The sequence below is a fragment of the Asterias amurensis genome, chromosome 11 (assembly GCF_032118995.1).
Source record: "Asterias amurensis chromosome 11, ASM3211899v1".
In the NCBI taxonomy this organism is placed as follows: domain Eukaryota; kingdom Metazoa; phylum Echinodermata; class Asteroidea; order Forcipulatida; family Asteriidae; genus Asterias; species Asterias amurensis.
In genome coordinates this window covers 13,442,417-13,458,695 of record NC_092658.1, presented here as the reverse complement: position 1 = coordinate 13,458,695, position 16,279 = coordinate 13,442,417, and the positions used below count along the sequence as shown (strand labels likewise).

At 40.4% G+C, this 16,279-nt stretch overlaps 1 protein-coding gene across 1 annotated transcript in view; it reads right to left on the bottom strand.

The window, feature by feature from the left end:
- Positions 1-16,279, bottom strand: part of LOC139944355 (TATA-binding protein-associated factor 172-like) — a 46,290-nt gene that overhangs the window by 14,170 nt on the left and 15,841 nt on the right. Inside the window, exons 9-28 of the mRNA XM_071941359.1 lie at positions 16,154-16,249; positions 15,585-15,761; positions 14,267-14,407; positions 13,368-13,613; positions 12,613-12,720; positions 12,154-12,303; positions 11,237-11,382; positions 10,330-10,495; positions 9,466-9,576; positions 9,035-9,093; positions 8,393-8,560; positions 7,327-7,444; positions 6,612-6,932; positions 5,951-6,218; positions 5,133-5,239; positions 3,776-4,126; positions 2,788-2,940; positions 1,979-2,116; positions 1,151-1,302; positions 480-557 (exon numbers count right to left, since the gene is read on the bottom strand). Of these exons, the coding sequence (XP_071797460.1) occupies positions 480-557; positions 1,151-1,302; positions 1,979-2,116; positions 2,788-2,940; positions 3,776-4,126; positions 5,133-5,239; positions 5,951-6,218; positions 6,612-6,932; positions 7,327-7,444; positions 8,393-8,560; positions 9,035-9,093; positions 9,466-9,576; positions 10,330-10,495; positions 11,237-11,382; positions 12,154-12,303; positions 12,613-12,720; positions 13,368-13,613; positions 14,267-14,407; positions 15,585-15,761; positions 16,154-16,249 (3,254 nt within the window). The remainder of the gene's footprint in view (positions 1-479; positions 558-1,150; positions 1,303-1,978; positions 2,117-2,787; positions 2,941-3,775; positions 4,127-5,132; positions 5,240-5,950; positions 6,219-6,611; positions 6,933-7,326; positions 7,445-8,392; positions 8,561-9,034; positions 9,094-9,465; positions 9,577-10,329; positions 10,496-11,236; positions 11,383-12,153; positions 12,304-12,612; positions 12,721-13,367; positions 13,614-14,266; positions 14,408-15,584; positions 15,762-16,153; positions 16,250-16,279) is intronic.

The following is a 16,279-nucleotide window of genomic DNA, read 5'->3' as shown; positions in this document are numbered from 1 at the left end:
AAAATAACAACAGACAGACATGAATTTAAGACTCTATCACAACTTTAATGATACTGAAATTGACTGTGAATTTCGCAAATATCGTGAAGCACTAGAAAATTGACCCAAAGCCAAAAATAAATAAACAGATGAAAAGCCCTTTGAAGGATGTGCATAACATTGATAAATAGAGTAAAAGTTTACACGCAGTGTACATGGTATAAAGATGGTCATGGTAGGAAACTCTGTTTGAAATATTGCAATAGTTTTTTTTAAATTAGTAAACGATTGGTTTTAAGTCCAAAACTAAGTGTTTGAAAACAGTGGGAACAAACTGTTTTCCTCACTCCAATGTCTCTGAGCTCGAACTTTCACTGGTTTGTTATTTCATGCATGTTAGGTCACACCAAGTGTGGATACTGGTCTTTAACAATTACCAATGTAACACATTTTCTTTAAAGAGGGGGCTAGTTGGGGGGTGATGATGTGACGGCACCTACCTGAAAAAGTCGATGTCATTCCGAACTATGTCATAGGACACAACAACCAAGTTGTGTCTTTTTACCTTACTGCGTAACCTGTAATTTGTAAAAAGAGGTTTAAGTCAACTGGGTGTGACAAGAGTGTTTTTTCTTTCATTATTATCTCGCAACTTTGATGACTGATTGAGCTCAGATTTTCACAGGTTTTTTATTCTATGCATATGTTGAGATACACCAAGTGAGAAGACTGGTCTTTGACAATTACCAATAGTGTCCAGTGTCTAAAAGAACAAGGGTAAGCTGTGATTTAAGAACACCTGTAAGCAGAGGTTTAAGAACAAGTGTAAGCATAGGTTTAAGCACATGTGGTTCATTATGTGGAGTGTCATGGTCAAGGAGTCAAGAGAACTAGACTCACGCTCTGGTGTTTCTGATCAAGGCTTTACGTCCCATCCAAAGGATGCAGCAGTAATGGTCAAGTGTCTTGCTTAAGGACACAAGTGCCATGATCGGGAGTCGAACCCACCCTCTGGTGAACATATACACTAGAGCTTGGGTCCGGTGCTCTTATCCGCTAGGATTCAATATGCCAAATGCAAGGGGTCTATTATACTATGTTACTATGAAGATGGGCGGGGTTGGGTCGGGGATGGAAGGGGCAGGAGGCGGTTCACGTATCTGTAACTTACAATTGCCGTTCTGTTGGTGGTCCAGTGTAGTGTAGAGGATTAAGATACTGCGGCGAGCAGAATTTCTCAATCTCAAAAACCCAATGTCCAGTCAGGGTTGGGGGACAGATGACTATAGATGATAATGGAGCAACCTCTGCATGCTGCGTTTTCTGCATAGAATAAAAAAAAAAATAATGCATCATCAGAAAAACTAAAGTAGTAAACTAGCGGTTACAACCATGTATACAACTCTTTTGGGAGAAGTGTTGGTTCTGAGAAGAAACTACCTCAAGCAGGAATTATAATGATACGGTTAAGTGACGTTTGCGGTAGCACCATGTGTAAATCACCATGTGTTGGTTCTGAAAAGTATGCAATTTGCTCTGATCGTCTTCAGGAGAATATATCTAGCAACAGGGTCCAGCATTCTCCTAAAGGCGATCAGAGCATGCCAAAACTTTATACTTTGAATGCTATGTCCCTGAGGTGGTGATCACCAGCTATGATGCAGATAGATTGTAGAGTCTTCCCTAACCCCATGTCATCGCATAGAATAAAGGTCACAGTGGTGAGAGGAGAGTGCTTTACTTACTTTGAATGCTATGTCCCTGAGGTGGTGATCACCAGCCATGATGCAGATAGATTGTAGAGTCTTCCCTAACCCCATGTCATCGCATAGAATAAAAGTCACAGTGGTGAGATGAGAGTGCTTTACTTACTTTGAATGCTATGTCCCTGAGGTGGTGATCACCAGCCATGATGCAGATAGATTGTAGAGTCTTCCCTAACCCCATGTCATCGCATAGAATAAAGGTCACAGTGGTGAGAGGAGAGTGCTTTACTTACTTTGAATGCTATGTCCCTGAGGTGGTGATCACCAGCCATGATGCAGATAGATTGTAGAGTCTTCCCTAACCCCATGTCATCGCATAGAATCCCATGAAGTTTGTACTTGTTGAGAAACGCAAGCCAGTTTATACCATCCTAAACAATAGTTGAAGAAATTTTAATCAAATCAGACACACAGTTATTTACCTACTTCAATGAGTTTTTTATTATTTTAAACTGCTTCTCAAAAGCAAAGTATACAGTTGGTTTCTGGAACCATTCAATTGTTTTAATCCTATATCAATGTAGATTTACACAAAAAACTAACATCTGAAAATGGTCGAAAATCCAGAGCAAATGTGTCCATGCAGGAAGAATTATCCCCAATAGAAATACCCTTCACAGATTCAAAGTTTGGGGTATAAAAAAGCTCTTATTCACTAACTTCAAAGTGAAATGTTTTTAAAAATGCTTTATACTAGGCTTCCAACCAAAGGCTGTTATTGTCATTAAGAGTGATAACCAAATGTATATGCAAATTTAAAATCAGTTATTATATCGTTGCGGTACCCGCTGCAAAAAAACATACGATTTGAACTGCCTATCGCTACCCGTCAATCTCGGTAGTCTAGTTGGTAAGACACTGCTCTATAATTGCAAGGGTTGTGGGCTCGAATCCCACCCGAGTAAATATGCCTGTGATATTTTTTCACAGGACTCAGGAAAGTACTGAGTATACAGTGCTGACACACATCGTTGTATGGGTAAAAACCAAAATTAATATTCTGTATCCCCGATGCAAGTTTAACATCTACAATTAATATTACCTGTTGGTACTTCCTGAGTTCTGCGTCTATAGGAACAGGTACTTTGTAGCTGTCTAATTTCTTGCTGTCCAGGAGTTGCTCTAGGAAGTGTCGTTCTCGAGCCTTCTGTTCAACCAGGGCCTCAGCCATGGCCGGTGGATCTGGAATACCTGCCTGTTTAATAATAATAATAATAGTATTAATTTGGGGGGCTAATCATCCTTACTCGCAGCTAAGAACTGAATTGTGAAGGGCACGGCTACAACGCATTCGATAAGCAGACATGCAAGGGTGCCTTTGGCAGGCAATCCATTATGACAACTGAGCACAGCCAGAGATCGAAAGTGTTTGATTTTTCCTGAGGGAGGAAAACCGGATGGTCTGGAACGCTTGAGAAGCTAACGCTTGAGAAGCACAAGCCAACCATGTTGTTTATGAACAACAAAAACATCTTGTTTGTTTTTCAGTTGGATTTGAAGTTTTGCATGGTGGGACTAAATTTTTGTGAGGTTTGTGGTAGCACATTGTGTCATTTTGTTTGTTAATAGAGTCATACTGGAATAGTTTAGATGAATTTCTTAAATCATCACCCCTCTTTATCTGACTTTGTTAAAAACTTGTGAGCTCAGTTCCATGACTTGTATTTATAAGTTTAAGTGTGAATTGTAAGCTTTTGGCATTGTCTCACACTTGTATTGTCTGCTGCATTTGTCCAACGTCCGTATTACCATACCGTGGTCGTACTAAATATTTGTCTGTCCATAGGTTAGGGAACAAAGGCATATCGCTTAACCTTATACCCTAAATGTTGTCTTTAATTTGCTGCTTATTACTGAAACATATGAAATCATACCTCATAATAAAGATATTTTGTAACTTCTACATAACTGTGTATTATTGTATAGAAAGACAGCATTAAAAAAAAATCTTACTGAATTTCAATTGCCTTAAAAAAAAAGAATTAATAACGTTTTTTGAACAAAGTTTTTGAATTTCGAATGGAACCAACCTCAAGCGGCATGAGTCGAATCATTGTCGCGAAGCAGTGCGTTGCCGTCAGTCGTATACACTCCACCTGGTCGCTCATCCTCCCGAGAAGCGGAACAACCAACAGGACGATATAAGGAACAATCCCCATCCCAAGGTTCTCAATGATACACATAAGCGCCTCAGTCGCCCCTTCTCGTTGCATCTCATTGTCTGCTACCCCTAGCATGGGGAGGACGTCTTCTAAGATGCAGTTCATGGTCGGGGTGGTAGAGACTTTGGCTAGAGCACCCAGGCAACAGGACGCCATGTGTCTGACTGAGGTGTAGGGATACTGGAGGCATTGGATCAGGTTGGGGAGTAGCGCCGTCAGCTGGAAAATTGGAAACAAATTGTAGAAAGAAAATCCAGGTGAGGTGGAGATCGGGCCTTTTCCACTTGTGCTCCTAAACTTCACTTCAAACTTTACCCGATAACACTAAATGCTGTAGTTCTCTTCACTTGTTTAAAAACTTGCTGAAAACTCATTTATTTAACTCAATATACACTTAGCTTGTAGTACTGTGTGTTGTATTGCCCCATGACTGATCAGTAGTTGCACGACACTGGCAATACCGTATTAGTACTGTGTGTTGTATTGGCCCATAACTGATCTGTACTGGCATGATGCTGGCAATACAACTTGAAGACTATAGAAGTGTAGATATTCTACATGTCACTAACCCTTACAACTTGAAGACTATAGAAGTGTAGATATTCTACATGTCACTAACCCTTACAACTTGAAGACTATAGAAGTGTAGATATTCTACATGTCACTAACCCTTACAACTTGAAGACTATAGAAGAGTAGATATTCTACATGTCACTAACCCTTACAACTTGAAGACTATAGAAGTGTAGATATTCTACATGTCACTAACCCTTACAACTTGAAGACTATAGAAGTGTAGATATTCTACATGTCACTAACCCTTACAACTTGAAGACTATAGAAGTGTAGATATTCTACATGTCACTAACCCTTACAACTTGAAGACTATAGAAGTGTAGATATTCTACATGTCACTAACCCTTACAACTTGAAGACTATAGAAGAGTAGATATTCTACATGTCACTAACCCTTACAACTTGAAGACTATAGAAGTGTAGATATTCTACATGTCACTAACCCTTACAACTTGAAGACTATAGAAGTGTAGATATTCTACATGTCACTAACCCTTACAACTTGAAGACTATAGAAGAGTAGATATTCTACATGTCACTAACCCTTACAACTTGAAGACTATAGAAGTGTAGATATTCTTTGTGTTACTTACCATTAAAGCTGGAAGACTATTGAAGTGTAAATATTCTACATGTTACTGCCCCTTACCTTGAGATGAAGGCTTGGATGCACAGCTGGACAGAGAACCTCAAAGACCTGTAGTGTATTGATGAGATCCTGAGCCAGTTCATCATTCTCCTGGAGTAAAATGGGGTCTGAAGGTGTAGAGGCATAAGTGACATTAGTTATCAAAGGGCGGCAGTGAAAAAAGATATGGGTCTTCTGTGTCCATCGAGGCAAAAGGCTTAGTTGGATATGGTTCACTGACGCGCTATATTTGTGGCATGTCATAGCCGAGTGGTCTAGTTCACTGGACCCAAGCTCTGGTGATGTCAGCAGCAGAGTGTGGGTTTGATACCCCCATGACACTTGTGTCTTTGAGTATTAGGCACTTTAACCATAATTGCAGTGTAAAACGTTGGGAAGGTAGTGCATTCTGCTCTACCAGCCAGGCTCCTATTGGATGATACCAATGACTACATCCTTACAGACTGTAAAGGGGGTAAATCTGTTTCAGCCCCAGCAGCCGATTTCATGAAACTTTACACAACTGTGTAAGTCCACTTGCGGAACGTTTGTGGCATAAGTTGCGCCATAATCGTTGCGCAAGTGGACTTACGCAGTTGCGTAAAGTTTCGTGAAATCGGCTGCAGGAGTAGGTAACAACAGCCCCTGGCGACAGTTAAGTGTAGCACTCACCTTGAAAGCGCCGTCCTGCCTTTTGATGTTAGGCATTTTCTCATAAAAAACACATAAACAAAATTCCACTCAAACTTGTAAAATTGAATCTATCTTTGATCAAAGTTGATCTGTACCTTAAAATAGCACATTATAAAAAAGGGTTTGAAGGTAAACAAAATTTATACCAAATTTAGATGGATGCAAATGCTCTTGTAGTAAAGACGTCATCAACTCCCAAAGTTTGCTGGAGCAACCGATCAAATCCGCACCAAAGTGTCTCGCGATGGTCGTCAGGGCAAACCTTGCCCCTCGACGTTGCAGCTGGTTGTGTGTGCTTCCCCCCTCGGTGAAAGTGGTGGGGTCCAAGAGAAGGCCTGCCTCAGAGAGACTGGTATCCTTGCTGCGGGACCGGGCATAAGCTGCACGACGATTTGCAGCTGTTATTGCTGCTATCTGAAGACAGTAAATGGAGGAAAACAAAAAATGGTTACTTGGATGATGAAGCATGACCACTTAAAATCTTCCAATAGTTTTGCCGGAGTTTGGTGGATAACTCACTACAGAACCCTGGCCAAGGCTTCAAACTAAACAACAATAATATCACTTCGTCACCATGGTCAGGTGGTTTGGCTAAAGAACTTGCAATCACAAGCTTAGATAGCAGAACAGCTACCTCAGTGAAGTGGGAACTCAAATAAAGTTTCTACACATGCTATTAATTTTAGTTTACCCGATGTGTATTAGCACCCGAGCTCTGTGAAAAACCCACAGGCATATTCCTTGGGTGGGATTTGAGTCCAAGACCTCTGAAATTCTAGAGCAGTGTCTTACCAAATATATACTTACATGTTGCTGTTTTGCCAGTGTGAGTATGCCAAGTCTCTTATCACACTGTGCGGTAGTGACGGCACCCGGTAGAGGAGAGGTAGGTCTGGAGCCTCCAGGCACCGACAAACACCCACTCAGAGACCCCGAACTAGGCACCCTCCCAAATCCCGGCTGCCTGGTCAAGAGCTCTAAGGATCCAATGGGCTGGGTGGCACTGGGCGTGATATTAGGATCACAGCAGAGGCTGTTGCAGAGGTTTTTGATGATTTTGGGGGTAGGGCAGGGCGAGCGTTGGGCACATTGCTCTAGGAGACTGGCTAGGCTGTTTGCTGCTCGACTCTGAATTCACAAAACCAATATATTGTGAAAATATGAATACCACATCAAACAATACAAGAGGGTGCAATGTCTGTAATAGTCTCATCCAAATGTAATTCCAATTGTCAATGAACATAAATCCTGAAGTCTCGAATCCTGTTTGGACATTTGCTACGTAAAATTGGGAATGTAGTGCTTTCTGCTCTTCCGGTCAAGCTTCGGACTGATGATACCCAAGCCTACATCCGTATGGACTGTAAAAGGGGTAACCCTGTTTAAGCCCGAGGAGTAGGTGGCAACGGCCTCTGGAAAAAAAAAAAGTTGTAGCCCACACCTTGAAGTGGTCTTCGGGCCTTTTATGTCTGGCGGCTTGCACAAACAAAATAAAAAATAAAAAAGAGAGATTGCTATATACCTGCATAATAGGGATCTGTTCTTTCTTCATGCTGTCCATGAGTGGCTTGATGACTGGGTTGAGTCGGTCAGGTAATGACTTCAATGCAATAATGGCCGAGGCTAGGCAAGCTTGGGTCCTGCAAAAGTCAATTAAATATAATTCACAAAAATATCATCAAGACAATTTCTGTTTTGCTTCATTTGCTTTGTGATGATCCTTGTCTCATCTTTATCACATATTAAAAACTAATTCCATTATGTTCTACATCTTTGTTCAAAATACACAGGCTTTCCCGGATGGGATTGGAACCCACAACCCCCCCCCCCCACCCCGCATTCTAGAGCGGATATCAGAAACACTTTGTCACTATCAAAGTAGCTTTGCCAGCTTCCATAATACATATAAATATATTTTTCTTGGTTTTACATCCCTAGTAAACTGGTTTTGTTTAAATACGGAGGTGATAGTCATTATTGACAAAAAGGTCTAAAACTACATGTAAGATAACAATTTCAGGAGGTATGTTAAAATAAATAACAAATATTATAATACAAGTGTTTATATAGCACACAAATCTACCAATACACATGTAGTACTCCAGGCGCTTATACAAAGAAAAACATTTTAATACAGGCTTTTGAAATGTTTTAATTATGAGACCAATTCAGCAGCCACCCTTTAGAAACACCAAGGCGAACTTCTTCTCTCAACGATAAGTGTAACTGAGTTTATGTGTATTATACAACACAACGAACCTACAGCTTTACATCCCATCCGTAGGACAACGCAATAATGGTCATGTGTCTTGCTTGAGGACACAAGTGTCATGACCAGGATTCTAACCCACACTCTGCTGAACAGAAACACCGGAGCTTGAGTAAGGTGCATTTGATCTCTCGGCCACAATTCACAATAAATAAATAATGGTATTTCCACCTTTTGGTAACCCCTGGAGCTCAAAATTTCAAGGAGCTTATGTGAGCTTCTTGGTAACTTTATTCCAGCTCCATGAAATTAGCGTGGCACTCAACATGATTTTATTATCGTTTCACATGTTTGTAAAAAATAACGGAGCAGTTGGTACCTGATGCTGAGCCGCTGTTGTTCTTCATTGATCTCCTCTATACTTGAATGAAGTTGTCTGCATTTTTGCTGGATGTCTTGAGTCGTCTTGGCTGGCAGGCCTCCTGGATGGGATAGCTGTCCCTGGATAGACTCAGATAAGGCACTGGCTTGCTCAACGGTGAAGGCGCTGTTTTAACAAACACAAATTCAAAACTTTTATTTCATACATGCTGTGTCCCTCCTAGAGACATTACAACAAATTTCAAGGGGAAAAACTGGAATTTGCATAATGCCATCTCGTGTTCAAAGTAACGAGAATAGGAACAGGGACAGTATCCTGCATTGTGTACATTGTGATTGCTACGTTGTCTGCGCTTCACAGCACTTTCGAGAGACTCTTTTTTACAGCAATCCAAACCATCAAAATGTAAACTTGTAACCAAATGAATGGTTGGTTTACTGTGAAACCGGCACAGGCTTGTGCCACATAGAGTGAACAACTACTCCATTTTTCTGGTGACATCAAAGACGCCCACATACTCACCAATGCTGCCCTTGCTTTGACATCTACCCATGATCCATAACTGTTGGCTATGTACACCATACACAAGAAAGAAGTTCATATGAAATTTGAAACAAATAAACTTGTAAATAAGCTCACCCTGGAAACTGGTTAGCTTTGACGTCTCTCCTAGCATTACACCAAGCAGTCACAAGCATCTGCAGAATAGCGGGCAGACAATGAGCACAAGCAATAATACAGGATACACAAAAATAATAACTAGAACTTGCACATAGGATTTGAAACGTTGCATGGTGGGAGTATAATCAACATTTGCACTTGGTCCAGTGGTTAGACTGCAGGATTTGCAATCCTACTGAGTCAACAGCTGATTTCACACAAAGACTAGAATAAGTATTGTTGTCTAGTTTATTGATTCACAATTTCTTGATTTGTGCAATTCATAATCATAGACCTTAAACCAAGAGATTTTTGCTGTTTTGCCAGCTTGTGGAAGTTTGCCGAGTTCCCTTGACAGGAAGATCATCTAAACAAACAAACAAACAAACATGCTATCTACATGAACGAACCTTACACTCTGACTGCATCTTCATGAATGGCGCTGACACCTCATCAAAATACATGGTGCTAGACAGCACCTCCAGCAGCTTGGTCTTAACTGAGTCTGGGCACTGGAAATCCTGAGAAGGTTTTTAAAGGCAGTGGAGACTATTGGTAATTACTCAAAATGATTATCAGCATAGAACCTTACTTGTTACGAGTAATGGGGAGCTGTTGATAGCATAAAACACTGTGAGAAACGGCTCCCTCTGAAATAACGATGTTTTTGAGAATGAATTAATTTTCCAGGAATTTGATTTAGAGATCTCAGAATTAGAATTTGAGGTCCCGAACTCAAGCATTTTTCTTTCATAATTGTCTCGCAACTTTGATGAACAATTGAGCTCAAATTTTCACAGGTTTGTTATTTTATGCATACTGTATGTTGAGATATAACAAGTGAGAAGACTAGTCTTTGAACAATTACCAATAGTGTCCAGTGCCTAACTGATGTGTTTAAATGCATATTTTTTTCACAGACTAATAGCGTATGCTTTTCAAAACCCAGAACAATCTTTGGATTTTCCTAATTTTTTGCAGTGCCAGCAAATCAAACTCTACAATCCAATAAACTGTGGTGATATTTTAAAAGCTATTAGTATGTTTGCTGGGACAATTTGACTGAGCGTTTTGGTTCGGACAAAAAGAAAAAGTGGTTGGAAAATAACAAGCGTTATTTCACAATCTGAAACTAGGTTCGCCCTTATAATTTGTTTTTCCCCTTACATCGATGAAAATTAAGCACTGTATACTAAAAACTTTCCCAACCTCTTTGAAAAAACCCAAACATCCACAGGCAAATCACACAGGTGGGATTCGAACCCAGGACTCACCTTATCCGTCTTAGCCCATTCCTCCAGGACCAGTCCGACAACCATCCTCTGAATGGCTGACTTGCTACTGAGATGAAACACAAGGATCTGACTGAAAGACTCCGAGGCATTGAGGGTTGGAGGTAGCTGGGTATTGGTAATGTACGGAGCAATGCGACCAAGTAACCTGTTAAACAGTAACACAGTAATTGTAAATATGAGAAAATATAGTTAGCTATTGCATACAACTTACCAACCAAAATAGCCTATGGTATAAATGTGAAAAATAGTTAATGGCCTGATGGTTCAACCCAGCAGAGTCTTCCTCGAAGGCTAAAAGTTGTAAATATGTACAAAGCAATGCGGCCAAGTAACCTGAATAGTTACACAGTTCAGCAGTTAGTTGTAAATGTTACTTGCTCAGGTGACAAGCCTTTTGCATTACGGGAAAGCCTCATTAAAAAATGTCAAAGTTTAGCCACGACAACTTGGAAAGTATAAATCCTTTTTGGTGAGTGGGTGTGTTCACATTGAACTTCTGGGTCATTAAATTTATTGTATGAGCAGTTAATCTGCCAGAGTCAGTAAGCAGCCCTATCATGCCTTTTGGCTTGTGCATGATCCAATTAAGCCCACTACTTGGAAAAAGGAGTTGCATGAACATAACAGGTGTGAGTTGCAAGAGGAAAAGGATGTTTTATTCTGGCCTTTTTCTTTAATGAGGCTTTCCCAAAATGGGCAACATTGTTTCCTAGTGCAAGAAAATGCTAGAATTATCACTGGAAGACTCGGGTCGAGTTCTAATTACATGTAGCAGCTATATGGCTACAGCTAGGGCTGGATTATAATGCACTAAGTATAGGACATCCTTAGCCACATGATTACCAACATTTGTAGTTGTAGCCGCCGATTTCTCTAAATAACTAACCTTGCAGCTCTTGTTCTTGCCTGTAGTACATCACTTTCTCTCTCTACTGATGATGCACTAAGTGATGAATCCCCTCCTATATACTCTCGATCATCTTCTTTAATCGTCTGCTGACTTTTCCAACTCTTGCTCAGCCCCTTCGCTTCCTGTCAACAAATTTGTCCCAAACAGAAAAGTCTTGAATGTTTTTTGATAGACGTTAAATTTGCATCGGTGATAAAAATACATTAATTTTGGTTTTACCCTTACACCGATGTGTGATAGCACTGTACACTCAGTACTTTTCAGAGTTCGGTGAAAACAATCCAAGCATATTGCTCGGGTGGGATTCAAACCCACGACCTTTGCAATTCTAGAGCAGTGTCTTACCAACTAGACTACCGAGATTGCCCGGTAGCTAGAGGCAGTTCAAATCCTATGTTTTAACAGCAGGTACCGCAACTATTTTATGGATGTTAAATTTGCATCGGGATATTGTTATTTTGGTTTTCAAACTTGTATTTAAATGAACACCTTATTCAGGTAAGAATAATTTTTGTGTGCTTAGCTGTCTTTTGTGTTGAAGCAGCTTCATGAAATTTGGCACAGATCTTTGTATCGGGTTCTATAAGCTTAGTGTAAAAAATCTGCGCAATAAGTCAAGTTTGCAGGGCACTGCTTTCGCCACCCTGAGCTTCCAGCCAGCAAGCTTGTCCTCTGGTAACGGGGCCTTAAAAATAGGTAAATGTCACTGTTTTAAAACATCAAAATTAGCAAAAACTGGCAACAAAATTATTGATTTTTTCCCACATTTGTTAGTTTGGGGTCAAGGTCTATCAAATATGAAAGTCCATTTTTTGGGTCAGGGCCAACATTTTCAAAAAATCTTTGATACTTACAGTCCCTTACTCTTAAGTATCCATGCATGCTTTTCTTACCTTTAATTTATGTTTAGCCTCAATCAGCATGGAGGCTTCAATGGGTATTTTAGATGGTTGCATGGTCAGACACATCCATACACTGATCCAAGGACAAGAGGCTCCGACTAGGATGTCTAGGGGAGACTTCTCTAGCAGGGCATCCCACACCTACAGAAGGGAATACAGGAAACATGGTCAGACAAACTCATAGACTGAGTCAAGGACAAGAGGCTCCGACTAGGATGTCTAGGGGAGACTTCTCTAGCAGGGCATCCCACACCTACAGAAGGGATTACAGGAAACATGGTCAGACAAACTCATAGACTGAGACTAGGATGTCTAGGGGAGACTTCTCTAGCAGGGCATCCCACACCTACAGAAGGGAATACAGGAAACATGGTCAGACAAACTCATAGACTGAGACTAGGACAAGAGGCTCCAACTAGGATGTCTAGGGAAGACTTCTCTAGCAGATACCTTTTCAATGAGAGCAAGAACATCTGGGTTGGTCTCCAGAATACAGCGCTGGAAGATGTGTCTCAAGGCATCCTGCAGAATGGGTGGCAGCCAAACACCAGTAGGAACCTAAAATGTAATAAAGAATTACATAAAGATAACAGGTGTTAGTTGACAGATGAAAAGGATGTTTTATTCTAGCCTTCCGGCTGCCAGCAAAAAATTTAGGGCGCTCCGAAATCGTTCCAGAAAAGTCAGTCCAGAAAAACTTGCCTAGTATACTCGTCATCAGACACAAAGTGACAATAGGACCCTTGCAGAGTCTTTCACAAACGATAAAATAATCATTTTAGTCTAATTCCAGTGTGACATGGGCCACATTTCATAAAGACTGTAAGCGCAAGTTCCTTAGCACAGATTAGTATTGCTTAGCAGAAACAGGTTTACCAGCCAAAATAACATTTAGTTCGGATTGATGTGGCTTGTGCCCGACTCAATAGTTTGCTTAGAAAATAAATTTGTCAATCAGTATTCTCTGCTGTACAGCTTTATAACATTGGGCCCTGCAACCGATTTCAGCCGAAATCGCCCTGCAGCCAAAAACTAGAGTTAGGACGAGTAACTCTTCCTAACTTATGATGGGTTCAATGCGTCTTAACATCTATGGATACAGAAATTAACTCGTCCCAAGTTCTAAGATTAATTCTAAAATTAGGAAGAGTTTGGTGAAATCGACGACAGGTACACTTCATACCTCTGTACATAAACTTAATTACCTGTTGGCGCTCAGCGAATAACAGTGTACACAGCGTCTCCAGTACAGCTTTCCTGACTGATGTGATATTATGCCTAAGGAAGGGCCAGAGTCTAGGAACTAGACTTGTTGTTGCCTGACTGTGGTATGTGAAGACTACTGGGTAGGATAGCAAGGAGGCTAGGAGGGTCATGATGCTGTTAGTGGATGCAGTCAGGTCATCTAGATCCAATAGGGTGTCCCAGAGTGTGTTGAGAATCGTTGACACCTGTGAGAAAGTTTGAATGGTAGTGTATGCTAAATAGTTGGCCACAATCATAGGTTATACTAATAATAACAACAGAGTAGGTGCCCTCGAAAGACATGATACGAAGGGAAGGCACATGCGTCAAGTAAATAGGTAAGAGTTCTTCTTTTCATTTACAGATAGAGGAACGGGGATACAGAATATAATATGATTTTTACCCTTACACCGATGTGTTTTAAGCACTGTATACTTAATGTTATTTTTGGCTTTACTCCATAGTTACATGTACATGTACTTGTTGATATTTCTCATAGAAGCATGGAAATAAATGTGTTTTTACTCTTTCATATTATGTTTTAGTGTGTGTCCAGTATCGCTCGGCTTGGCCTGCACGTTCTCGTCATAGAGAGACCAGCTTTGGCGGGACTTTCTTCGGCTCAATGCTGCGTTGTGGTTTCCCTCCTGGTTCTGATTTCTTTCTTCCCATTGTTGCTGTAAATGGTGTTATTATTGTTGTTTGATTAGCATTCACTAGATAAGTACATGTATTGTTGTGTTTACATTGTCTCTGCTGCGCCTTGAACATCTGCTAAGATTGATTTGGTGCATTACAAATACCACCTATATTATTTTTATTATTATTATTATTATCTGAATTGAATTGAATTTCTTACCTGTGTATTACACACTCTGATGAGAGCAGCAGCGACAGGGTTCAGGGCTGCTGCAGCTACAGCCCTCACATCATCATCAACATCCTGAAGACCCTGGACGACCGATGGCAAAACCACTGGCAACAACTCATCCGTCATTTCCTTCAAATGTTAAGAGGATACAAAAATAGATTCACTACATGTACATCCAGAATAAAGCCACTGGTTTATATTCAAAGTTTATTCTATCATCATCAACATCCTGAAGACCACGGACAACTGTCGGCAAAACCAAAGGCAACAATGCATCCGTCATTTCCTTCAAATGGAACGAGAATAAACAAATAGATTCACTACATCTATGGGTATAGCCAACGGTTTATGTTCAAAGTTTATTACATCCATCAATGTCCTGAAGACCCTGGACAACCGACGGGAATACCATCGGCAACAACTCATCCGTCATTTCCTTCAAATGGTACGAGAATAAATAAAATAATAATAACTACAACATTTATAGAGAGCTAAAACCAGACTATTCAAACATGACAAAACAGATAGCTTTTAGGAATGATTTGTGGGTGGTGGTGAGTAGCTTGTTCCAAATTGTTGGAGCTGCGACTGAAAAAGCATGATCGCCATAGCGTGTCATGGTGCGGGGTCCTGGGGAAAGCTGGAAATGAGTGATGGAAGAAGAACGAAGGCGTCGGGTAGCTGATGACAGTGAAGATGAACAAAGGGCTAAGAGATCTTGGAGATATACTGGGGCTAAATTGTGAACAACTTTATACACAAGATGTTGGGAAATGGATAGCCATCACTGGCCTTAGGTAAGTAGGTTCCAGGATAACTGTTTATAATATTACTTCAGTTACAACGACTGACAAGAGTCAAATGAATTCAGCGAGTTTATTTAAGAGATTTTGGTTAAAGGCAGTGGACACTATTGGTTATTACTCAAAATAATTATTAGTATAAAAACTTACTTGATGAGTAATGGGGAGCTGTTGATGAGTATATAACATGGTGAGAAACGGCTCCCTCTGAAGTAACGTAGTTTTCGAGAAAGAAGTAATTTTCCACGAATTTGCTTTCGAGATTTCAGAATTACATTTTGAGGGCTTAAAATCAAGCTTCTGAAAGCACACAACTTCGCATGACAAGGGTGTTCTTTCTTTCATTATTGTCTTGCATCTTTGACAACCAATTGAGCTCAAATTTTCGGAGGTTTGTTATTTTGAGATACACCAAGTGAGAAGACTGGTCTTTGACAATTACCAATAGTGTCCAGTGTCTTTAATGAGAGATTCAAGTAATGTTGAGAAGAGAAACAACGTACCTTCCTGACTGCTAGTAGGTACTTCATTCCCAGCAGACCACCATGTCTGACCTCCCACTGGTTCTGTGATAAGAGCTGTAATAGAACCCCAAGTACACCATTCACACCACTAGTAGTCATATGGTGTAATACAACACCAAGGGCTTGGGCACAGGTCTCTCTCACTGGGGCAACTACCTGTAAACATACAATCAATAAGAACTATTTGTCAGAACAGTTCGTCATATACATGTAGGGGTGTCATGACCTCCCATTGGTTCTGTGGCAACTCCGCAGGACTAAAATAGTACAAACAACAAAGAGGAATAACATGTTATAATATGTATAAGATTCAGCGCTTGCCGTGCAAGCGGACAATGGTCATCGTAAGCACACCATTCTGAAGTAAGAAGAGCCATGAAATTGGGCCCTGCTCTTGCATGTCTGTGGTTTTTTTGTTCATACATTGTAGGACTCTAAAAAGTAAAAACACACAGTGCTTGATTGGTGTAAGGGTCAAAACCAACAAAAATGTATTATCCTCAATGCAAAATCAACATTGTATTTGTAAATTTTGTTTTTTATTTTACCTCATCAGAGACGAAATCTCCAAATCGATCCAGTGCCAAGACACACAGTAATCTTAGAGAAATGTCCTCCATCCACATCTGGTTTAAACTCTCTTGCTGCAAACAAAAAAAAGAAATGCATTTTAC